The 26,097-nt window shown below is 45.2% G+C and overlaps 1 protein-coding gene across 1 annotated transcript; it reads right to left on the bottom strand.

Moving 5' to 3' along the window:
- Nucleotides 1–6,502: 6,502 nt before the first annotated feature.
- Nucleotides 6,503–25,832, bottom strand: ube2h (ubiquitin-conjugating enzyme E2H (UBC8 homolog, yeast)). The gene is made up of 7 exons (XM_076158934.1): nt 25,530–25,832; nt 12,833–12,909; nt 11,986–12,060; nt 11,846–11,885; nt 11,304–11,356; nt 9,736–9,864; nt 6,503–9,638 (listed from the first exon to the last, which is right to left on the bottom strand). Exons 1-7 carry the CDS (start codon nt 25,580–25,582, stop codon nt 9,514–9,516), a joined length of 552 nt encoding a protein of 183 aa, XP_076015049.1. The 5' UTR covers nt 25,583–25,832; the 3' UTR covers nt 6,503–9,513.
- Between the last annotated feature and the right edge of the window lie 265 nt (nt 25,833–26,097).

Genomic DNA, 26,097 nt, shown 5'->3' with positions numbered 1-26,097 from the left:
TAACCTGAAATATCTGACGGGGAAACAAACCGAACAACAAAATTTTTACGCTCATTTTGAATTGTTTTGGGGGGGTTTAAACGCCTGTTTTCGTGCTTTCATCGTCATTTTATTATCATTGTAATTGTATCATATAATTTTGATTTTATATATATATATATAGGGAAAATGTTATTTTATATTTCAAACTGTTAACATCTCGTTTAGATTTCGTTTAAATCCGGTCATTGTTTTCAACCATTTTAGTGCGTTTATGGGTCAAACAGAATTGTGCTGAAAACAGATTTAAAACATAATGACGCCAGATCCTGTTTATAATCTTATTCTAATTCATCTGCTGCTTTTCATTGGGATTAATGTGCACACCGGGCCTGCAGTCTGGATGAATGAGCTGCAGCATCGCTTTAACACACATTTATCCTTCTCACTGTTACATTTCACCGCCGAACGTAACCATTTAAAAGTTTAGCGTAAAACCTGTAAAAGACTTCCATAATCAAAAGCATATCTGGGTTAAACATTATTTTAAAAAAAAAGGGATTCATACCTCTCGGTCCATCGCTGTGCGTCACACTTTAGTCTGCTTAACTACAAAGTGCACCGCAGCCGGAGCCATCACACATTTATAGTCCTTAATCTACTCTGATCATTCTACACGTTTCCACGGTTTAACTCGCGTGGAGCCTTCAATGTGTGTGTGTGTTATCCGCAGCGCTGCAGAATTACAATGAAACAAAAGAAATCCAAGCGGCGTCTTGAACTTCCTGAGTATCAAATGTCATTTTCAGCCCTCTGCTTCTCTCTCTCCCTCTCTCTCTCTCTCTCTCTCTCTCTGTAGCTCTTGCTCCCTCTCTCTCTCTCCTCCCTCTCTCTCTCTTCCCCCTCTCTCTCTCTTCCTCTCAGTCGCTCTCTCCTTCCCCCTTTTTTTTTTTTTTTTTTTTACCTGCGGCCCCAAACGCACCCTGGCACAAACAAAGGTGCACCGCGCACCTTTTTAAAGGCGCAGGCACCCAAAAAGCCTCGCCGGGAGCCCCGAACGAAAACCAAAAAACTCTATTAAAAATCCTTTTCCATTTAAACACGCGGCACCCTTAATAAATTGATGTTATTAAATACTAACAGCAGGCCCGTGTTGTAAATAAAACGCGCTAAAATAAGAGTTTAGACGCATTAGAGGGTCATAACCAACGAGCATCTCCGTTTCTAACAGTGGAAGTTTGTCTACAGGCTGGAGGCGGAATCCAGCATCCAGTCCGCCTCAGAGCAGCTCCAGGGCTGCGAGGTGGACGGTTTCACCGGAGAAGAACACAAGAAGTTGGGGTTTTGCAAGCATCTTACCAGCGGGGGGGTGGATAAATAATCCAAGGCGTGCGTGCATGTGCGTGTGCGTGTGCGTGTGTGTGCGTCCTGTCCCGGCCTCTGCTCTCTGGACGGGTCCGGGGCCGCGGTGGAGGTTGAGCCCGGGACTGCAGCGCTCTGATCGGATGCGGGTGGGTTTTGTCTGCCCGGATTAAAGGAGCTCCTGACGAATTATTTGGACCAGCCCCCTTTTTTTAAGGCTCGTTGCTCCGGTTACCCAAACACACACACTTCTCTCAACCTGAATCATCTACATTGCAAATTTGGAAAAGCATTACTTCATTTGGATCGGGCATATCACATCTATCACTAATTCATTCATTCATTCAAATTTAGATTCAAAAATATTTCAGCTGTAATGTATTATTACATGGTTTCATATATATATGTATATATTTATTATAACATATACACAAGTTTCTGCAGTATTTATGTGTATATTTAAGTTACATTTATTGCCTTCCATTTTTGGTCCATACATTTGAAATTTATGCCAATGTATTTCTATAAAAAAAAAACACACAAACTGTTGCCTAATCCGGTGCTATTTCTTCCTCTTTTTAATTTTTTTGCAGTTTTTAAGAAAGCCTGACACAATTTGTAATAAAAGGCCTTCAGAAGCAAAAGGAGGCCCAGAAGCCTGTGTGGCCTATATGTATACATTTATAGTTTGCCTGGTAGAGAGAGAGAGAGGAGGAGGATGATGATCCCCATGTATCTCTTTATCATTTCTAGTCTCTCGTTCATTCTACATCCAATAAAGCACGCTGGATGATTACAACCACTATGAAATAAAGCATCAACCCTCCAGTAAACGGCTCTGTCATTAATGGACTGCACAATATGGCCAGGCGCTGCATGTTCAGATATTAAACATCTTCCCAGCCCCCATCCCCGGGATTAGTTTGAGTCTGCTGATGCTGTTGATGCTGCATTTCCTCGGGTGGAGATGCTGCAGGATCAAATGACCACGTCCAGATGGCTAATGATTATCAACAACTCCAATACTCCATTTAAAGCCTGTGCTAGTCACTCCATGAAGATTGTGTAATATTTCCTCAGACCAGCAGGAGAAAATAGAATGAATAGGCCTGTTGGATATTCAGTTACACAGCTTGAAATCATGGAGGAAGTGTTACTCTTCACACCAAATGCTTATATTTAGTTATTTTGGTTCATATTTCTGTCACTTAACCCAATAGTAAAGCCATATACAACCTGCAGTGGGCCTGAGATGGCGCCTGGCTCGTCCACACAGCAACAGCAGCAGCAGCAGATCCAAATGGATCCTCGGGGCCTCAGAGTGGCTCCTGGTCCTCCGGCTTCAGGCGGAGCCCCCTTGTGTGTCCCTATGCTTCGCTTTCGGATGCCTAATATATGAGGGCGACTCCTACCCACTTTCCACTCACCTGCTGTTGATAATTAGGCAGATAACTGCGGACCAGACTCGTGTAATATTTAGAGGTGATGGCGCTGGGTTCGGTTACACTCTTTTCACAGTGAATGGTGGCGGTGAAATCAATCCGCGGTGACCAGCGTGGAGAACCGGCGTGTGTCCGAGCCTCGGCGTGGGTTCCACCTGGAGGAGCTGAAAGTGGATCCTCCAGTGATCATTGTGTGTTTGTGTGTGTGAAGGCCCGTATTAATATTTAAAACATTAATTTGGGGTCTGAGCTGTCGGGTCCGGATCAGATGGACGCCGTGCGTGTGTCCGTGGCGCCCCCGTCTATCCAGGCCAGGCGGTACAGGACACGCTGGGTGAAATGATAATGCGGCAGGAGTGGGTTGCACAAAAGGAAAAACGAAATATGGAAACAATAAGGAGGATTTATTGGATCAGAGCTGCGGAAAGATGGAGATGCACAAGTTCTCAGTTCGACCTGAAAGTCTCAATATTGGGGAATAAAATAAAGGCATTAGAAATATATATGCAGTATATATATAAATTCTATCAATGAATTAGAACGGGGCTGTTTTCTTTCTTTGAAAATAAAAATAAAATAAAATTGTAGAATATGAAATATAGCTTGTGTTACTTTCTACACAGCTAAACCAAATAAAATAAAATAAAACAGGATTGAAAAGACTTTAGAAGGCTTAAGATATTAATGACAGCTGCCTGGTTTTCATTTTGGTATATGATGTTACATTTTTAAAAGCGATTTGATGTATTAAAATGGCCCTGATGTGTTTTTATTGAATCCACAGGCCTATGTGTTATTATTTACACTGTCAGTCTCAAATGGAAACTTGGGATTGGACAGATTATTATCATATTGATGATGAAATTGTATTTCTGTATATCAACAGGGACAAAAGTACATCAACATATTAGTAATTATGTTGCCTATGTGAAAATGAATTTAAATATAAACATCTATATGTCAAAATATAATATTCTATATCAGCACTTACTGTCTCCTCCTGATGTAGATGCTGGAGAATGGAGGGAGGAAGAGGAGGAGGAGGGGGTGCTGTTAATCAGGGGGTCATCTATTAGTAAAGGCCCAGAGATCATTGTGTTGCAGCTCTCCGCCCTCCATACCCCCCAGCCGCGCCAGTGAAACGGAGCTTGTAACCGGAGAAGGCCGGCCGCCTGCCATCCAGCACCAGTCTGAGTAACCAAACACACCCACGGCCGGCTGGTGCATCAGCTGGGATGGCTCGTCTGTGACCGGCAGCAGATGATGGGACACTGGGACAGAGAAGCACCTGGATATATGTGCATGACAGAGTGCAACTGGATCAGTTTGTTAATCCAGTTGTTCATTTCAGGTCTGAAACTGCATGAAAACACATTTACTTTAAACGTAGCAATAATTAAAAGTGTAACAAGTGACTTTATCATGCATCTTTGATTACATAATACAACCAATGGAATAGTCAAGATTGTGCCTTTCTATGCATTTATGAAACACCGCACTGCAGATCCACACAGGCCTCACATCATAAAAGAGTGTATGATGGAAAATATTAGCAGTGATATCCACTCTTTATATCAGCGTGCACGGGATGCAGTGGAGCCTTCATTAGAGAACGCACTCCTGCTAAAAGCTTTGCTATGGAACATACTGCAGACAACAGTGATTGATCATAACTCGCAGCAGACAGCCCCCGAGCCTAATGTGGAGCCTCGGGGCATCATAATGCCTTAAAAGGCCACAGCGGCACAGGTCACCTGACCACCCTGCTCGGCGCTGACCAATCAGATAGCTGCTGAGCGGCTTTGGCATTACGTCATGGAGGCCTGCAGTTTCTTTTGACCAACGCACTGCGGATAAAGCAGAAGCTCTAAATATTTCATTGAGGAGCTCAGGTTTCTGTTCTCCTGGAGGTCAGGGCTGTGAAGAGACAGATAGCCTCCTCCTCTTCCTCTGATGAAGAAGCCGGTAGGAAGCAGAGTTGAGGCCTTGCGGCAGCACCGACGCAGTACGGTGGGCTGCGACTATGTTCTGCAGAATCCTCTTGCTGGTTTTGTAGGCCCACTTTTGGCGCATAGGCGTCTCTCGATCACCTGACTGACATTCCTGGCCAGGCTGAAGACCCTCTGGGGCTCTGATCTGGACACGCTGCAGCTTGTGTCCCGACATGGCTGTACAGTGAGAGACACTGAGGGAGGCGTGTGCACAGGACAGAACACACAGTACAAACAGAGAGGATGGAGACATGACATGGACCAGACAATCCGAGCCTCAATTCTGCTCAGCTCATCCTAATACAGGATCAACAAACATAAACGCTGCGATTATTCATCCATTACAGGGAAAACAAACAAACCATCATCTGACGTCTCAGAGTGAAGAGTGAGCAGATTGTTGCGTGACTAAATACATTTTTCAGAGGAGAAGAGATTAAACAGCCTTATGTCACTGCTTTTATTTCCAGGCTCTGATCATGCAGAGGGCGTCGAAATAGAGGATAGAGTATGAAGTGGCGCCCTCACATGGTTTACCGGTGAAATTGCATCTATCATCGCCTATGGAGGCAACGTTAATCTGACCAATACCAACTCCCCTCCAGATTATAAACCCATTCAGTAACTCATAACCGCTGCAGATGTCACCTGAACAAACCTAACTAACACTCTGATGCACTGGGTAAACTGCAAGTTGAACGTTTGTTGTAGAATATCTTACTAGAAAATGAAAAAAATTTACAAATGTATCTTTACCCAGCAGGTATTATGGAGGGGGTAGAGGCGTTGTGCCTTTTGGATGGCTGCAGCGATTCATCACCACCATTTCAGACGTGAAGGCCTCGGGTACGAACCTCAGTCTCGAGTTTCACAGCACTCACAGGGATCGTGCCAGACAGACAGACAGGGACCCATATTGTACAAGCTGACTTTGAGACATAGAGCTGGAGAGGAAAGTAAGGCTACAGTGACACCTAGTGGAACTGTTGCTGCTACTACAACAACCTTATCATATCTCAAATCTTACATCATATCTCTCTTATTGACACACTTCGGTGCCTTGGATTTCAGGTAGTTTACATCTGTAGGTCCCTCAGATTTGTTAACATTTGTTCATTAATTTTGCATTTTAAATTGGGGGAGGGGTGATTTAGACGTTTACAGACCTAGTAACCCAGCAACAAATATATTCAAAATGCAGAAAAGCAGGGTGTGGAATATCACTTTAAACTGTTTATGTATTACATTGTTTTGTCTTAAATCTTTGGTAATTGAGAGGACATCATGGAGTTAACATAGGTATGGAAAGAGTGTTTTGACTTATATCTGTGTAAACATCATGTGATTTCCCAGGAGAAGTGTCCCACCCAGTTTACTTATCAGGAAAGATTTCAATGAGTGAAGAAGATGGAATCCTTCATCACTTGTGGAGAGTTTGACGTACAAGATGAGAATCTGCAAACACGGTCACCTAGAAAGAGAACCATCAAGCATTTTTATACACATTGAATATTTTATTAAAAAAGAAGTTATAACAGTTTATTTTATACACAACTATTTATGAGGTTATAAGCCTATTAATAAGAGAGCATTTGTCTTCTTGACAAGCATGCCCACTTCACAATGCAAAGAAACAAACAAGAGAAGGGGGCGATAAATATAAGACCAAGGACGGACTTTGAACAAAAAAAGAAACCTGCAGACTTTAACCCTCGAGTATCACACACAGTACCAAATACGTATTTTCTTTTTTTTTTCTCTAAACTGCCGTGTCCATGCTGTGTGCGCCTGCCAAACCCACCTGAGTGGCGGGGGGGACGAATCCGCACGAGCACTACTGAGACAGAATCAGGAGGTGTGCACAAAGCCAGCCTCAACTCCACACGAGAAGCATGCAAGTGCACGAGGAGATACAGCCAACACACATGAGGGGAGGGGAGGGGAGGTGACACTAAGGGATCAGGGTGCTGGCTTTCTGCGGCTGTGCTGATAAAAACGCAGAATGGGCTCTGGGCGTCCCTCTTTATGGACTGATAATGGACCAGGGCAAGTCACTCGGCTGATGGCCTGCAACCTCTCGTTGGTGGGTGTGTGGGTGTGTATAAGCTAACTCGGTGCTGTATCTTTTCTAAAGGTTTGCAGCCAGTAAAGGGAACTATCAGCCCCAGACATGTAGTTTGGAGTTGAGTCACTGTTAATCTGTGGGTGGTTAAGACATCATTACTTTAAATCCTGTGGTCTTGGAACAGAGGAGGAGCAGGGGGAGAAAGTAAATGGAAATGATATAAAAGCACAAATAAAGGTGTTTTTCTTCCTACAATAAAAACAATAGAATTAAAGCATTTCATTCACTGGTCTGTGGGCATTTCTGCAGTCCTCGAGTCAAGTTAGAGACAAACATTTGGTCTTTTGTCAGTAAGTTCCGGATGTAAAAATGAGAATGAGGGGAAAAGACCGGTTGGCCCAATGTGTTCACCATAGCGACCAGGTCACAGCTCGGTGTATCATCCGTTTATTGCCCAATGCTGCAAACCAAACCTATGATTTAACCTCAAAACACACAAAAGTCCTGTTTTTGGAAGAAGACAAAGTATCGTTAGATCCCTGTTGCACCACTGCATCAGAAGCAAATGTGCTGTTTTATTACATTTTTCACCTGGAGGGGGGTATACTTTCAGCACTCGTGTACAATACTGCACAAATGTAAAAAGGAAAACAAGAGTTCCAATCTGAATTAAAACAAAACAGAAAATAATGAAGTTAAAAGTAGTCTTCCTCGGTGTGACAATTAAGCAAAAACCCACAGCTTACAAACACGTCTAATACCCCACAGGTGGGCCACTCTGTAGATGTCTTAAAAACACTCCGTCCTGCTGGGGAGGCTAAACCCCGAGTGGAGCGTCCACATCTTCCCCCCGGAGGCTGGATGAGAGAAATGGTGATGATTATCCCAGAGCTTTAAGCAGTTTGTCGAAATCTTCCATTAAAATTTTTTTGGGGGGGAATAACAAAACTAAACTAAAGAAGAATAGCAACACAGAACTTCGTTTCTTGTGAAAACCCAATCTGCTGTAAAGAGAAGAGGGGTGGGGGGGGGGTTGATTTCTGTACACGCTTAAAAAGCTCACTACCCTAGTTGACCTCACACACACACACACACACTCACTCATCTGTACACAACTGAATCTGCAACAAGAGGACAAGCAGGCATGTATGTCTGTCGAGTATCTCACATGTATCACACACAAGACTAAAATCTTAAAAAAAAAAAAACTCCAGAAGATGAATGATGATGCTTTATACCAAACTACCTAACGTCTAACCTGTAATACAGTCATAATATCATGTGTCGTTTAGTCGATGTCACCACCCGGCAAAAAACTAAACTACCCTGACGTTAAAAACACAAATATTAGCACGATTTCCATCCTTTCAATCAATACCTTCTGGGTGAAAACTGTTATAAATCGAGATGCAAGGTATGACCAAAACTTGTGTGTATTTCAAACCTGAGCCACAGAAGTCAAATACTCTTGACATTTTGCTCCAATAAAAGCTTGATTCGACTCTCGCTTCTTCGGGGGGGGGGGGGGGGGTCAAGAAAGAAAGGGGGGTGGGAGGAGGAAAAACTATGTGCTTCTTCAGTTTTCATTGCACCTTCATCATGGCTTTTTTGGGGGGCTGTCTGCAGTCTGTGAAGTTCAATGCATGATCTAGGTAGTCTGTCCAGACGACTGCGATTAAGCCTCAAACTGGCGACGATCGAGTGTTTCAGCTTACCAATGAGTTTTTATGAGGCTACAAAGAGGTGTGTGTGTGTGTGTCTTCTTTCACTTTACAAGGTAGATGATGTACACAGAAAAAAAAACATGCTGATCTGAATCAAAAATGAACCTGTGATGTGTGAAACAGGTTCTCTTCTGTTTGGTGAGGTCAAAGGGCCCCCAACTAGCTCCACTTTGCCCATCTTCACCCACAGCCGCTCCGTGACGACGTGAGAGCACCACTGAGGGTTTGATATTTATGGGAATCAAACCACAGGAGGGCTTTTGAGGACGACTCGGACCTCAGGTCTGACCATTTCACCAATAAAGGACAAAAAAAACAACATCTGATATCCTGATAAAGCCAGGCAGTCACAAACGGCAGCCTCTGGTCTGTTTTGGAGTTTCTATCAGGTGAGATGCCTCACACCTGACTCAACAATACGGCTTATATGCAACCAGCGATAAAAAGCGATTAGCGCTGGAGAGAAAGAGACAAAGTGAAGTCCAATGTAAAAACAAATATGGGGGGGTTAAGGTGAAAATGAGCATTTATACTTTGAAAATCCCACCCCCCCAAAAAAACTGAGGTAAAACCAAAAACTTGACATGTTCATGAGTTACCTGGACTACGACTACATGAACACACACACGCACACACACACACACACACACCTTAAATCACAGAGGCGAAAGAGTGTGAAAGCAATTGCGATGTCTGCGTGGGTGGGGGTGGGGCAGCTACAGAATGGGGGGAGGGGGATGTCTGTCATACACACCAAAGGCTAGATATCCATAAAAATCCTTGTTTAGTAGTAATAATAATAAAAAAATCAACTTGTTTAAATATGAATATTATAAGTCTGCTTTCTCATGGTTAGGAAATCAAATATAGTCTCTGTGGGGGGAGGGGAGGGTAGGGGGGTTAAAGGAGGAGGCGGGGTGGTGGTGGTGGGGGGGGGAGCCCTCCTATCACTACAACTCCATGTCCTGGGCCTCGTCTTCTGAGAAATCGGACATGGAGCTTTCGGATGAAGAGTCGCCAGCCCCCTCTTCTTGCTCCTTCAGGGCCTCCTCTGTTGCATATTTCTGGATGTACTCTGTGGAAAGAAGGGAAACTGTAAGAAATTGCAACAAAGGTATGTGATTTTCTTGCAAATTGGTAACAGCAGAGGCAGAACGCGAGCAAGCCCCGACCTTTGATTTTCTGTTTGTACTCTTCTGGCCGGTGGAGGTACATGGCTGCTGCGTCTCCGTTCAAGGGGTCGATGGGGTTTGGGTAAGCCAGCAGCTGCGGCAAGAACGACTCAAAGATGTTGGTCAAATCTGGGGAGGAAGGAGAAGAAAAAAAAAAAAAAGGGAATCAAAGATATTTCTTTTGCAATTACTGCCTGGCTGCGGAAAAATACTGAACATTTCTTCCAAGTCATCTCTCAATTATATTTCTTATCTAAAGCCGTGCCACCTCTATCAATATCCGCTGTTTGCCGAGCGCTGTAATCAACTTCCACAGATGTCAGTCAGGGAGGAAGGTCCCAGACTGCAAATGTGTAATCCTCAGTCCAGCGCTCTAATCCCCTCTCACTAGCTCCGTTTCTGCTAGCAGGCCTCACTTTCTCCCCTGGACTGAGGCCTTGCTGGAAAACATGCAGTACCGCTCTAATCTCCTAGGTGTCGCTATTGGGACCCGTTCTAGTAGAAGGGGAGGTAGGGTGGTAAACAAATACATCCCTGTCGCCCATTGTATTATAGTGCTTCAGATGATTTCATCACTTGTGTTTGTTCTCACGCTCTGCACAGACAATGCTTGGCTGATTGGCCTATTCTGTCCACTCAGATGCTAAACAACGAAATCTGCCTCATTCTATACAAACGACATACAAAAGGGGTCAGTTGTTGATGAAGAGGAGACACCTTATCAGCTAGAAACAAATCTATCCCTTCATGTATCTATACACGCAAATCAGAATCCTCCTCAGTCATATCAGCAGTGCCGTGAAAATAAATGGAGAGGGACCCTGAAGCATCTGTTAGGCATATTACCGTAAAGACATTTATATATTTATATAGCTCAGCAGCCATTTCAGTAATGCAGGAGGGGTGGGGGGTGGGTTTACGAGAAATGAATAGGAAATATACAAGGGGAAGGACATAGAGACATGGAAAGCAGCAGAGAACGAGGAGTGACGGTGAGGACACTTCCTGCAATCCAAAGTGTTTGAGGACACGTCTCTCTCTCTCTCTCTCTCTCTCTCTCTCTCTCTCTCTCTCTCTCTCTCTCTCTCTCTCTCTCTCTCTCTCTCTCTCTCTCTCTCTCTCTCTCTCTCTCTCTCTCTCTCTCTCTCTCTCTCTCTCTCTCTCTCTCTCTCTCTCTCTCTCTCTCTCTCTCTCTCTCTCTCTCTCTCTCTCTCTCTCTCTCTCTCTCTCTCTCTCTCTCTCTCTCTCTCCTCTCTCTCTCTCAGCTGACAGACAGTAAATCATTGTGGTGCAGGGCAGAGTGTTTTCTGACCTTGCTGGCTCAGGGTATTACCTCGTTAGTGTTCACTTCTCTCTCCCCCCTCCCCACCCCTAGTAAGTAGATTAGGGACACTAGTGCGGCGGTGGCCTAAAGCTCGCCACACTTGCTGGGCGAAGGGGGGCGAAGGGCACCTCTTTGGTTGGCAGTGGCCATGTGTCAAGTTCTTCACGCATAATTGCACAAACCCCAGCGAGGAAACTTAATACGGAAACACACACAGACACGCACACACAGTTGAGCCACTCACCATAAAGGGCTGTCCATGTCTGGTTGATGACATCTAAGCACACTGTCCCTGACCTGGGAAACCAGGGAAACAAGAGTCAGTGGGATGAGGCCAAAGGGAGGAACAGACAGGTGACGGTTGCATAGCAGAAACACTTCTCAGTATCTATGACCATAAAATCCAATAAGGCCGCAACAAATGATGGTTTAACAAGTCACACACAGCTGAATCCCAGCATCAATAACACAAACACACATCATGATCTTAACAGACTGGTGGTTTGTTCAGGGGCTGTGGTGACACAGGCGCAGACACAGGCGCAGACACAGGCGCAGACACAGGCGCAGACACAGGCGCAGACACAGGCGCAGACACAGGCGCAGACACACACACACACACACACACACACACACACACACACACACACACACACACACACACACACACACACACACACACACACACACACACACACACACACACACACACACACACACACACACACACACACACACACACACACACACACACACCAGTAACAGGTATGCCTGCGTGTGACTTACGCTTCGTCGATGTTGGGATGAAAAATCTTGTTCATGAATCCTGTGAAAGGAAAGGAGATGAGATGGAGCAGAACCTCAAAGTAACATCACGCATATCCAGAATGTGAAGGCCGAGTGTGTATGTGTGTGTGTGTGTGTACCTATTGATGGAGATTTGAAAGGGTATTTGTCGGGAAGATCTACTCGCACCTTCCACACGCCTCCCTCGTACGGCGCTGCATGCGGGGGAGACACAGAGACAAAGACAGAACAGCCATGAGGATTATGATTGAAACAAAGACACGGACACACACACACAATGGTCTTGGCATCTTAATTGGGAGGGCGAGGGGGTCCCACATCCACTTTCCACTCTTCATTAATGTGGAAGTATAGCAGTCTTGGTGCGATAGATGTTGCGAACAGAATAAGAAAAGCGTCTCCTGTCGAGGAGGCCAATCTCCTCTTCCTCTCCACTTTCACACTATGTGCCCGCGGGCCTGTTTCAATCCATTTTGTGCCCGTCACGTCTCTTCTTTACGCCCCCAAACAGTGGAATGAGTGTGACTCCCGCCGCCGGCTGCCCTCAGGCCAGAGCTCACTGCCACTTCAACTCCTCTGCTGGGAGTCTTGACTGGTAAACATCTGACACTCAGTTACATTACACAGTGAAGAGGACATTTCTTTAGTTATTGGAAAAATAAAAGGAGACTCTGAAGTGGAGGACGGATAACATGTGAATGAGCTCATGGGGATTCATATTCTAAATCTATTAATCTAGTGAATATTCACATTAATTGAGTGGTTGATATTTCTGTATGTATACGTCCATCAGAGCCTGTTTGTTAGAGTAAGAGACATAAGGAGAAGTGTGACAACTTTTCCACCCAGCTGTGTTCTGGCGCTGTAAGGAATTGATTTGTGTCATCAGATTTCCATAACTGATGAGCCGATAATTAAACAATTAATCGTGACAGCCTTAGTTGGGAGAAAAATATGAACACTTACTTCCTTGTGGTCCGAAAAACTTCACTACAAATTCATTGAGTCCGCTGAGGATGGTGACTTCATGCTTGCTCTCGATGCTGTGAGGCTGTTAAGGACGATCACGTTACAGCGCGCGCACACACACATTAGCAGACACCACCCAGTGATATCATGCCTAATAGATTGCAGCACCAACTTGTCATGTCTAAGACGTTAACTCGTCTGCCACTGTTACAAGCGCGCGCGCACGCACGCACGCACGCACACATGCACGCACCTTCTTACAATGAGGACAAAGACGTGAGCAGAATCTGACCTCTCCGCTCTGCTTCCTCCTACTTTCATTAATGCTAAAGAGAAATGATGGCTTCTGTTGATGAAAACAAATCAATGTGGGGAAAATGGTGCTTTCTGTCCTTGTGCATTAATTCTAGAGACTTCGCCTTTTGTTGCCAGTGGACAGCTCGCATGCCAATTTGGCATTTCCGCTCGCTGGTGACACAATGAAAAATGAAAAATGTAGGAGGGAACACAGGAAAGACATAAATCTCCACGCAGACGTTTTCTCTCTGCACGTTTCTACATAGCGATGACTCTGCAAAAAGACATAAGGTAAAGGGGGTGAAGCCTTGTGTTACACACCAAACACACATCAGCCATGCCCACCCAACGTTATCAGGCAATTTGATCAAAACGTTTGGGAACACCAAGAGACAAAGACGAAATCTTTGTCCAGACATTCTACGTATAGACTTCTGTGAGCATTGACCCCAAAATTATAGCAGGAGATTCAAAATTTTACAATGGTTGAAATTCTAGTAAGACCCAAGTGGGTGTGGCCTGTATAAATGGACCAGACCCCAAGGAATGCTGGGGAAAATTTGGAATCTGACTTCCGTGTTTCAAAAGTTGTGGGAGAAAATGTAAAAGCGGTAATTGCAGCACCACCAGCAGGCCGACCAGTAACAAGACTGAACACAGACACTCTGCATTACAGAAATATGTTCAGGCTACCAAGCTGCTGCTCATACGGTCAGATCCATCAAATAGCAATTATGTGAATGTCAGACATTAACAGTTGTTGACTACTTCATTTGCAGGCCGGTGATCCAGTGTATGTGTGATAAATTGCAGGCCTATGAGAGCGCTCGGCGACGTTTGATTTATTGCGCGTTGCCATTCAAATGCACAGAGGCTCGGCCTGGCATCTGTGGTGCGAGTGAGTAATAATAACACTCGACTCACTCATGACACAGATTCCCGACACCTTCTAATGGGAATGCAAGAATCTGGGGGACTGGAAAATAAAAAGCTCTACTTGGCCCAGTTGTGTATAACTTGTGTTCGTCCAGTTTAATGTGATTTTCCTCATATGAGCAGGCGGAGGATTTGGAGGAATTCCCCATTTCACGACATCATCTTCCATAACAGACATTTACCCCAGAGACAGGAGCACTCATCACTTGGTTTTCTTCTGTTCCCCTCCATTTAAAAGGAAAGCTACTCTAGTTACGATAATAAAAGACCATATCACAGCATATCCACAGAAATATGTGGATATGCTGTGATCAGTCTAGATTCCAGTGTAATATGTTAAGATCAAAAGATTATTTCCATTGTATGTGAGCCGACAAAAGAGGGCGGGGGGGAATTAAAACAAAGAAGACAAACAGGGAAAACAGAAACAATAGATTTGACACATTTGCGTCAGATAGAACAAGAGACAGGAGGGAAAATCTGTTTTCCATGCCGCACAGTAGCAGCTGGCTTGTCAATCCTGATTGAGTGCGTATCCCATTAGCAGTCACGCTGACCTCCAAAGGGTTAAATCAAACTGCAGGTTATTTTAAGCTCTGGCTGAATCTGCGAAGGGCAGACTGAATCCCTGGCTTCAGCGAGGAAATGTGTCATTGTCAGACAGAGAAGAAGAAAAAAGAGAACTTGAGTTAACTGACTGATGTGTTTCAAGAGGCCATTCCAGGGTTCTTTGATTCTAAATGGGGAATGAAGAAGCACCAGGAGACTCTAACGCTCAAGCTAGCCAGCAAAACAAGATCCCAATGCCTTAAACGCCTCCCGTGTCCTCACCACATGCATTATGTTCACATGCTGGAGCTCATCCAGGCCTGCGCGTCACGTAAGGATGCGCACCTCACCAAAGGAGAGATCACTGGTGTGTGTGTGTGTGTGTGTGTGTGTGTGTGTGTGTGTGTGTGTGTGTGTGTGTGTGTGTGTGTGTGTGCGCGTGTGCGTGTGCGTGTGTGTGTGTGTGTGTGTGTGTGTGTAGGGTCACATAAGAGCGGGGCTATCCTCAGGAGGGGGAGGGTATGACTGTGCTGTGTGTGTGTGTGTTATATATCATTGAGGACAGTAGAGACAGGATATCGGCTATAAAGGGGTTGAATCAACACTGATCTCACTGGCCCTACTGACCTGGGCACTTCTGGTCTTACTGAGCCAAACCTGTCTGTTTACACTTACCCTTAATACATTCAACTGTCATGTATGCAGAAAGATTTAAGGGAAATACAGAACTAGTCCTGTTAGTTCAGTTTCAAGGATCAGTGAAATTACAAGCCTATAGAAAAAGGGGGTGTCACTCACTCTCACACACACACACACACACACACACACACACACACACACACACACACACACACACACACACACACACACACACACACACACACACACACACACACACACACACACACACACACACACACACACACACACACACACACACACAGAGTCGTGCATGCATGAGTGTCAATATGTCTGCAAGACTGAAAGAATGTGTAAATTCGCAACACGCTGTGACAAACACTCACAGACCAGCCACACCCAACTCACAAACACCCGCTGGTGATTCACATTTAAATGAATGTTATCTCAGCTACCTTGCATTGTTTCAATGTCAAGCAGCGACTACAACACACATAGATGCAAGCACACACTAGTTCAAACTCAAGCAGCCAGGCCTGCAAGTTGCTGTCAGCAGCTCAAGGTACGGAGGTTTGGCAGGTCCGTTAAAACCAAAAAGCTTGATGGACCAAGAGTGTCGCACACAAACAGGCCTGTAAGCTGGAAAGTGTAAAAGAAAGAGGGAGAGATAAATCACTAAACATTGTATTTGTTGACACTGAGGGGACATGACAAACCTTGCACAATGAGGACAACATCAACATCTATATGACGTTTAAATCCAAGGTTTTGTGATGGCATGGAGTCAAATCTTCTTGTTCTAACACAGTTTGGACTCTCCTGATGCTGCAACTCTGACTCCGCTGCCAATTTAGCTCTGAACCTCAAGAACTTTATCCAAAGGACTAAGGTCAATTTTTTTTTAAATTCATAAAACAAATCTCAAGGTTTCAGTGCAAAAATCTGCTATAAAGGACATTTATGGTTGTGGTGAAGACATGTCTTGTTTTGCTTTTGCTCATTTCGGGGCGCTCTATCCCTGCCTGACCCAGGATCAAAATACCCCTGTCTGACCAACCACTTTCTAAGTTGGGAAAACAAACATGATGTGGAATCATAAACACCACTCTGTCAAACTATGCATCAACATTTCCCTCTTTGGAGACTCTGGTGAAAGTAAAGCGATGGCTAATGTCGTGCTCTTCCCTCTGGTTCTTGTCTCTTTTAAGGGCAGGGAGCGAGGGGAAAAAGACCGAATCAAACACCAAAACTCACAAACAGGGTAATGTACTGTAGGCTGAACGAATCAAAACCACTAGATACCCATACAGATCACAGAGCGGAGCGGCAAGACAGGAGAGGAGACAACAAACATAGCATGAACATATCAGGGGAGACAGTAACTGTGAATGTTTGCCCACAACAAAACCAGTAGCGTAATTGTGTTCCTTTGGTGGTAGCGGCTTGTTTCTAGCTCCGTTTACAACGTTATAGTAACTTAATAACTGAGCCACAATCTCACTCGTCTCCAATTAAGGCTGCATGCCAAGCTCATAAACTTGATGTTCTTCAGAAGGATAAATAAAAATCTTTTCATTCCGAGTTTAGTTATTGTGCATAAACTGCAGCTTAAAGGTCGGCAAAAAAGGTCAAGTATCTTGCTGCATACCTGCATGAGTCCAACTTCACGCTGATGGTAAGTAGCTTACAAGGCACTTGTGATACTTTGGATTGAAACACGCCAGAGAGGCAAATTTAAAGTATGCCGAGTCTGGGTGATGTAAATATGTTGGGTTTCAATTTATAAACTGCTACAGACAATATACATGCTGTAAAACACCGACTGACCCAGCGTGGCTTTGTGTCGAGATGAGGAACTCGGGCAGCAATCTCTCCCACTCTCACGCTTTCTCTTTCGCACACGTATTGTCGCCGCAGTGTACAATCAAAGGGCCTCGCAGATGAAAGGCAGGAAATATAACAGCTGTCCTCGGGCTGTACGCGTTGGGTACGTTTCCTCCACTGAAACACACCAACACACTCTACGAAAGAAAACACACACGCTCGTATGCTTTGCCTACAAGATGAAACGGGTGTAGGCTTACATCTAAGACAGCAAATCCATTATACAGGGGGGTAAAGCACAACATAATGCCACAAACAACACTGCTCTCTTTTTGATCCCATGATAGACTCCATGCCCAGTCTGCAATATGGGGCCTTACACAAGCACGAGGAAGGAAAAAGGCATTTTGGACATTCACACTGCACAGTATTGGTCAAAGTCTATGTTTGACTCTGACTGCTTGTCGGCAGAGAGAAATCCCTTTATCTGTACAGGTGTGTGTCTGTGTGCATCAAACAGATAACTGTATGACCTTCCCTAAACTCAGCACTGTAAGAACAGAGTCAGCAAGGGCTAGGTGTGGCAATCATTCTGCCTCAGCAGGCGGACAGTAAGACAGGCATGCGCACTGCTGTGAGGGCGATTTAATCAGCTCAACGCCAAACAAACCCCGTCCCCCCCTGTAGTTTCAGCAGCCCACCACACTGACCCGCCCCAATGTTCTCTTTCTCTCAATCACTCATTCATTTGCACTCTCTTATTGTGAGTGACCTTCATCTGACTGCTGACTTTTTATTCCTCATTAAGCAGCGGTGGCACTACGTGGAGCAGGACTGGGCCGCTGCCACAGTTAGGAGCCTCCAATTCACCGACTGTTGCAGGCGCATGTTGGTTTTCATGTCGACAAACATTTAGCTTAAGGGGAATTAAAAAGAGAAGGAACCAGCCAACAAAGTCACATTTAACATTGGCTCAACTCATGCAAATACTTTCTCTATCAGTCACCTTGTGCAAGTTTCTATAAATGGCAGCATGACTGTGTGACAAATCAAACTCGCCTCATCATCTCAAAGTGTTTATCGATATTAATGCAAAGCTATCATTTCCAAACACATTTCAAATATAAGTATTCAATATAGCTAATGAGCAATAGAGCATATAACATCAACTGCTCTAAGGGAATAGAGGTTGGCAGTTAAATGAAAACTACACGAGTCACTTTTGTACAACTTCTGTACTTCTACTTGGGGATTACTGAGACGTAACAAATTATCAACTGTACTCAACAGAATTCAAAGTATCATTTTGGTGTTTCCATATGGGCGGCAGCTGCGGGTACAAGAGGGGGTGGCAGCAGTAATAAGGAGCTTAGATGCATATTTGCTCAACTGATTTAGGGCTGGTGGTCACCTTCACTGTTCTCATTCACAAGCTTAATGCGATGCATAGTGCAAGTTATTCATGCGCCCAAATCTGATTAGGACAGGAGGCTGTGGAACAGCCACCGCTGCTCTGTCTGGGTCCTCTGCAGAGTTCCCAGCGCTCCTGCGAGATGATGGGGTTTCCTAGCGACCCGTAAGTAGCCAGGCCTGATCTGATAAGTGAATGCAGGTGGACTGGTAGGACAGTAACGAGTCCACAGTCCTTCACAGCTGTTCCCACTTCTTCTTTTTCCTGTCCACATATCACAAGAGGAACGTGTGCCAGCTCCTCTCTCTTTCTCTCTCTCTCCCCCACCCCCCTCCGACCTCTAGCCCTTGTGAACTCATAACAGAACAAAAACAGTGTACTGTAACAGATGAGGCGCGTTTGATCGTTCTCTGCAGGGGCAAAACAAATGAATTAGCCGCGATGAGTGGCTTAATCCGTCAAAGGCCAAACTAACAGGGACTTTACACAACTCTTGTTTACCAAGACTCTCCGTATGAAAAACACCGCCTACGAGCCAACTTCACCTGCAAACTCCTCCACAGGAAAACACAAGTAGGGATTGTATCAAAGAGAAAAGTGGTTCACATGGTCCTTCATCTCATTATAACCTCTGTCTATCAGCCAATAGCCGAGCTGCTGCTGATAACCACGTCCACTCTGCGGGCCTCTTTAATGGGTATAATGTTTTATACCAGTGGTGGAATTAAAATGATTGCTATGTTTAGAGATCTACTACTGTCTGGAGTTGAGTACATTAGTTTCCTGTTCTGATCTCATCTCCTTATCTGCTGCTTTAACCACATCCATTGAAGCGAGAAAAGCAAAACACACAACAGAATGAATGCTTTAACAATAACAGGCTGCACTTTGGACAGCCCAGGCGTCTGCACGCATTTCAGAAAAACAAAGCAGCAGCGCGCCTCTTTACAGCGCAGAGTGAGAACGACGATGTTTAAAAATCAATCCAAGTGGACGACTGTCCTTTCAACGTCTCGAGTGGTGTGTTATGGAGGAAAGCTGGGCTCAAACCGTTCTCTGCGCATCCAGCTCCTCCTGACACAAGTGTTTGAATACTGATGGCGCACTCTGTGCCAGTGAGCGCGGCCCGTGAAAAAGAAACCTGGCAGCCAGTTTTACATATCAATGGACATATGGCCCCTGAAGTCTACACCACTGAAAACCAAAATGTAAATGTCTTTTAGCTGTTACGTACTGCACTCACTGGGTGGCAAGTAAATAACTTCAGTTCAGAAATTAAAGATAACCTTTTTAATAGATAAGAGTTACATGGTGTGTACTATAGTGATGTCAGCTGATTTGCAATGCAACAGTAAAAGAAACATGATGCCTGGGTGACGAGAAGTCTACAGATGACTAAACACAGATGTACTCCTGAGGCAAACACACTTCATCCGTCTGATCAAACACTCTAGTAACAGCATGGAAAATGCAAATGAACAATGGTGATTTCACAACATTCACCAGCAATTAACCCACTTTCTACAGCTTCTTGTTGCTGCAAAACAAAAATACACAATTCAATGTTCGACAAATAACCCCAAATATAATAATAACAGCACTGCAAATTTGGCTTCCACTAGACACAGGCATCCGTACACCCTGCTAGCTAATGGCTACCTCGGTGGATGGGAGCTGGAGCAGTACAGTACTGCACAGGGTGAGTTCTTTGTCTTCTGTGGTGAGAGATGAGAGCCCACCCACTGCAATCAAAATGAATCCTTCAGCTGCTCCTCCTCTCAACCCTTCACTAAATCAACAGTCTATTTACAGCAAAAGGAGCCAGGCTTTGTGTGTGCGAGTGTGTCTGCACACATGTGTGAGAGTACACACGCAATATATGATCATTAATGATCACCCACTGAACCAGGGTGGGAGAAACAATGGGCTGAATCTGGAGCAACTGTCTAATGAGCAAATCTCCAATCTTTTCTGTGTGTTGCAGGGGGAAAATAAAACAATTCTGTTTAGAAAACTGCTGTTACGGTCGGCTTGGAATAAGTAAAGCATGGATCGGGGTCTGATGTGAGACGGACACGTGGCTACTTTTATCAGCTTGACACAGGCGAGACAGACAGGAGCAGATCAGCAGCCGTGCACTGGGCGTGGAGGTAACACACGATAAAGCCTCTACAGCTCCACACACACACTCCACACACAGGTCACAATGATGTATTAACCCAGTTAGAAAATAAAATACATTTCACGTAACTTCAGTAAGATTCCCATTTAGCCGTCAGCCCCTCTGCTGCATGGATGTGTGACCAAACATGGAGCTAAGCTGGCCCACTGGCAATCCTCCGATTTTCCACATAAAACGGCAGTGCATGTGAGTGACAGAGGCACACTGAGCTCCTCAGTGCCACCGAGAAAAAAAATCATGCAAAACAAAGAGAGGAACTTCAGTCCATCTGTTTTTCTCAGAGGACTCAGCCATGCATGGAGGAAGCTTCGCTGTTTGCACTGTGGGATTAAGCGCCAGGGCCTCAAATCTCCTACTGTCACAGACGCCTCGCTGTTGTAACCCCGAAACATGACTGTCAATCAAGGTGCAGGGCTCCGGCTAGCCTCACCTTCCATTCAAAGGGCTGCATATTAATTCACGCCGCATCTTTAGGCACCTGTATGGCACACACTGTACAGGAAGGGAACCACATAGGATGGTGGAGGAGTTAATCGAGTTCTGAAGCTTTTAGGCTATCAGACGTATGGACGACCGAGTCTCTACAAAAGGTTGCAAGTCAATATCAGGACACAGAGCGTCTTAAGGAATCAGAGCGTTAAAGTTAATTTAATTCATTGGTAGCAACCGGTCTGACTGGAGACATCTGACATCACTGTGGGGGACTAAATCAATTTCTCCTCAGGACAACAATCAATCATTTACTTCAACACAATAAGCTAATCTGAACGCATTCAGTAGTAGGTAGTAGATACCACCTTAGGTTATTGTTGAAATTCCCTTCATCATCATCATCATCTAAGTCAGTGTTAGGGCTTCCTACCACAGATTAAATATGAACTTTCCTGAACTACGAAAGTGATACATGGGCTTTTTGTTCAAGGTTATGGTCAAAACCGCCACGCGAGGCAAAGTTGAAAGAGACACAAGTCCACACACAGGTTGAGTCCAGTCCAGTGTGAAGCCTTTATACACACACATGCAATAGGCAAAATGGCACCATGACTAGCAGGTTCTCCTCCAACAAGAATTTCCTCTTTCTCTACTTGTGTGAGGTCATCGCTATTGTGCCACAATGACAAAGCACGTTGTTAGCGGCGGCTGCATAACCCGACCAGAGCTTTCCCCACTCACACATCATCACACGTCCATCATTCATCAAACTGCTGGCTAATTCCCTCCAGTCAGCAGCATCTAGTTGGTTCAGTCCCCCACTGTAATAGTGCTCTGTGCCCATTAGCCGCATGTGACAGAGTCTGACACAGCAGCGGGAGGTGGAGGTCAAGGGGCTCCTGTAAACGGGAAACACAAAAGGCTCCGATGCTGATGCTGTCCGGATGTCATGCTACAGGGGCACAATGGGACCCAAACGCCAAGCGGAGAGCAGATAAAGCTTGGGGGGGGGGGGGGTGTAGACGAGGAGGTGGACACTGCCCCTAAAAGCCCCCCACACCCCCCGATGCTGGACGGCTGAATAAAAATCAGGCTGACACAACAGTAACCATTAGAAAGGACGGATTCCATGAGAAAAAAAATCACAACTGCAAACTCACCTTGTGTGGTGAAAGAGAAGAAGAGCAAACACGTGACACGGAACATTTACTCCTCAAACAAAGATGATGCCTTTGGCGTGGATGCCAGGTATCATGATGGATGTAGGCCCAATGAAGCGTGCGGCGCCCCTCCCAGCAGCTACTCTCCTTTCACATATAATTCCTTGGTGGACATGCTTCACACAAGTGCTAGCCAATCACTTTGGGCCTCCCGGCAGCTACTGAAAGGTTGTGCATAAGAAGAAGAAGAATTTCCTTTTTTTTCTCCACATGTTTTGTGATGTAATGGGCCTTTCTCTGTTATTTGATGGTCTTTGAAGGGGACAGTCGAGACGAGCTCAATGATACACATTAGCTATCAGAAAAACATTGCTAAGCTAAAGGGGCATCACTTTGTCTCCATCTAAAACACAATATAAAGAAGACAAGGCACTGACATACATAAATGTCTTCAATACTTCAGGTTATCTATGTAAAACTTAGATAATCCTACCCATTTTCTCTTCTGTCTCTGTAAGAATCCATAGGCCTTGTGTCAGATATCACAAAACCCTGTGTTAGCATTAACAATAGACTTTTTTTCATATACCTGCACTCAAATCCCAGGAGCTTACTGCTCAAAGGGATCTGCAAAGTGAGTAGACCTGCCATGAATACATGCAAATGCGTGCACAATTCCTTAAACACTATGTGCACTCGACCCTGCACAGCAACCTGAATGTAAAGCTCAGGCTGCACCGACATGTTCAAGCACATCATGTTCCAAATATAAAGAAACACGTCCAAGAATCTGACTCGAGCGGGCCAGTGGGCTGAAACCACTCAAGATTCTGTGGAATAATTTTTAAGTTTAAGGCTAATTTAAGAACTTAGAACTATAGCCTGGCGAGACATTGACAACAAACGAGATGACTATAGGGTTGCAAAGGAGGCCGACATATTGAGAATAAGCGTAATGCACAAAAACACAGCACAGTCTATGTAACCCGACACTCGCCCATGACCATTTCATAATATGGTTAAATAAAGTCCAAACCATTGGCATGCAAATAGAGGGACTGTAGACTTTTGGCGTTAAGGCCCGACTGCCATCCCTCAGCTTAGCTTGAATGCTACACGACGAGGTCAACCTGACATTAATTTTCGTGCATTCCCTAATGGCCCTGATCTAGATTCTCGGTTCTCCAATAGCCGTGGCAAATTAATGTGCGGGGCCTCTCGGTGTCAGTCCTAAGCCGGTGTGAGTTTCGGGGCTTTGGTTACATTCAGGGGGAGACGCGGCAAGCAGCAGCACAGAGAGGAGGTTGTTACAGCTGCTTTCGCTCTTGGGACCTGGAGAAGAAACTGCTGCCCTGACCAGGCGGCAAACTGGAGCTCTCCTTACCACCTAACAAGCAGCCATAGTCAACGTGAAGCTGTAAGTCAAATCTCAACAGGCCATCCTTGCATACCCACGGTAACTTTGAAGACACAATTAATGTCATGGAACTGAGCAGGTGGCACAAAGCAAACCTGCTCTCGTCTGTCAAGGAAGAACAGAGGCAAAGTACAGCAAGCAACTACCAGCAAACTACCCCAAGTACTGCAAGTGTGCCTGTATGATGAGACAGACAGAAGAACAGAGGGGGGTGGCTTGATAACTCCTGTCCTGCCTGTCTATCATGGCTGTGAAGTTGAGATGGGGGGGGGGGGGGGGGGGGGGGGGGCTTGCTCAAACAAGCAGCGTTGCCAGCAATAAGGCATAGCACAAAACGCCATCGGCAACGTTGGAAGACAGTTGAATCTTCAAAGTAACTGGCTGAGGCACATGTGAGCGATATCCCACCTCTAATGCAATCATAGGAAGTATTACCAGATGCAGAATCAGGGTTTCATCAGCCACTGCAGTACTTCCTAAAAATACATGAAAATGTTTGAATGATCGGGAGTTTCAAACTTTTCAACCCATAAGCGGTTGAGTCAGCTTCCCCTTGTTGAGGCTTTGCTCAGTCCAGCCCAGTTCTTGTCCCATATTTGACTACTGGGGCCTTGCTGCCATCCCATCAGCTGCTCCAAGTCCCTCCCTCTTGTGGTTTCCAGCTAGTAACAAGCTATCCAATCAGTAAGCTGCTTTCCACTGTGCTGACACAAAAACAAGACAACTTAAGTCATATAGTCCTTCTAGAACATTAGGAGCACTGGAAATATGTCGCTATGGTTCATTTTCACAGCCTCCCTCATCCGTCCAGAGTGACCCGGAGCGTAGACGTCACCAGTGTCAAAGTAAACAGTGATGGTAAAGAGAACTAGGTGGGGGCTCAAAGTTTAGCATTCCACAGTGAAAGGGGCCCGTATTTTCACGACACCTGCTGCGACGCTTCAACAGCTACTGGCACGTCCATGTTGCCTTTTTCACTACATGTGAACAATACATGACAATCTCTCCCAAACACAGCGAGGCGACCGTGAGCGTGTACGCGTACAGACACTGAAGTACAGTACAGAGAGACTCAGGTCAGGTGGCCATTTTGATGTTGAAATGAAGCAGCAGACTAGCCAGCTGCGTTACAATGTAACGTCTCAAACAACACGGCTCAGAATAAGAAGCCCTCGGTTGGCGTTACAACACCGACGAGCCGAGACGCGACACACACACACCTGTATATGCTGTTAGAACGTCAACGTTTGAACATGTGTAGAACAAAGGCAGCAGCAGCGTTCTCGTGTTGACGTTAGCTATACGTTATGTAAACAAGCCCTGTGATAACGCGTGAAGAGCCTCTGTGACTTTAAACTCCCGTGACAACAACAGTGTGAAGGAATAAAGTCTAAATGCTACAATGTCATTTACATAGAGCACCGCTGCCATGTCTGTTGTTGTTGGTGCAACAAGATGAAAGACAACCGCTGGAAAAAGGGAGAGAATAGCGCCTGCTCCGGCTGTTGCAGTCACACTCGACTACAGGCAACAAGCTGAACATTTTAAGGCGAATGTTGTTAAAAATGCAACGGTGTGAAAATGCTCAAAGGCCGCGGGATGGATTTGGTGACGCTAGCTAACACAGCTGTCCACATCAACGAGAACAGGCTAACACTTTGCTTTGCTAGTGAAATGTTGTTTACATCAAAAAACAGCAGACAGTGACAATGAAAGCTCCCATTATGCGCCGTTAGCAAAGAAAATGAGCGAGACGTTCGGTTATACCACATTTCCAACCGCGCCAGGGGCGAAAAGCTGGAGAGGAATTCAGCTGAGAGACTGTTGTTTATGTTCTGAAAGGATACAGTTTCACCACGTCGGTATCCATTCGCCTTTTCCCCGGACTTGGAGACGACATTTTTGCTAATTTCTCCCCGCAGAACACCAGCAAGTAAACTGAAAGCTGCTTCCTCCTCCTCCTCACACGCTAGTCAGCCTAGCAGGGTGGACTATCCGAAAGTTAACATTGGCTTTCGGGAATGTTTCACAGCAAAGCGTCGCCACGGTTCAGTGTCCTCCGTCCTAACGAGACCTCCGTTCCGCCGTTCACTGCCTCGGCGTCCCTCTGCCCATGGCTGCTGTGTCAAAGCTGGGATCCCTCCGCCGTTGCGTCATATATCTGCGACCGGACGTCACCGCCGAATGGACGCTTTTGTAGTTTACAGGTCTGCGTCGTCGCCTCGGTTTGTTTATCGCCTGATGTAAAGTTCATATATAAAAAAAGCTCTTAAGTACAGCTTGATTGAGTCATTTATGTACTATAATAATTATTGAAATACCAAACTGTTTTCTTTAATTGTCCCATAAAGCTTTCAGAGAAACACCTCCTGCTTTGTAGATTTAAATGACTTTGCAGTTTTCTTTCTTTTATTA

Source organism: Genypterus blacodes, unplaced genomic scaffold (genome assembly GCF_046128005.1).
Source record: "Genypterus blacodes isolate CSIRO-AG114 ecotype Tasmania unplaced genomic scaffold, CSIRO-AGI_Gbla_v1 ptg000090l_1, whole genome shotgun sequence".
In the NCBI taxonomy this organism is placed as follows: Eukaryota; Metazoa; Chordata; class Actinopteri; order Ophidiiformes; family Ophidiidae; genus Genypterus; species Genypterus blacodes.
Note: the sequence above shows the minus strand (reverse complement) of the source record. Positions and strands in the feature narration are given on the sequence as shown.

Bases quoted from the DNA above. Each gene is read 5' to 3' on its own strand.
- ube2h (XM_076158934.1), bottom strand. From the start codon at position 25,582: ATGTCGTCTCCAAGTCCGGGGAAAAGGCGAATGGATACCGACGTGGTG. The intron at 11,357-11,845 runs GTAAGTCACACG...CTGGTTTCCCAG, and splicing joins CATCCCAACATCGACGAAGC to GTCAGGGACAGTGTGCTTAG. The intron at 9,639-9,735 runs GTCGGGGCTTGC...TTCTTTCCACAG, and splicing joins GTACAAACAGAAAATCAAAG to AGTACATCCAGAAATATGCA.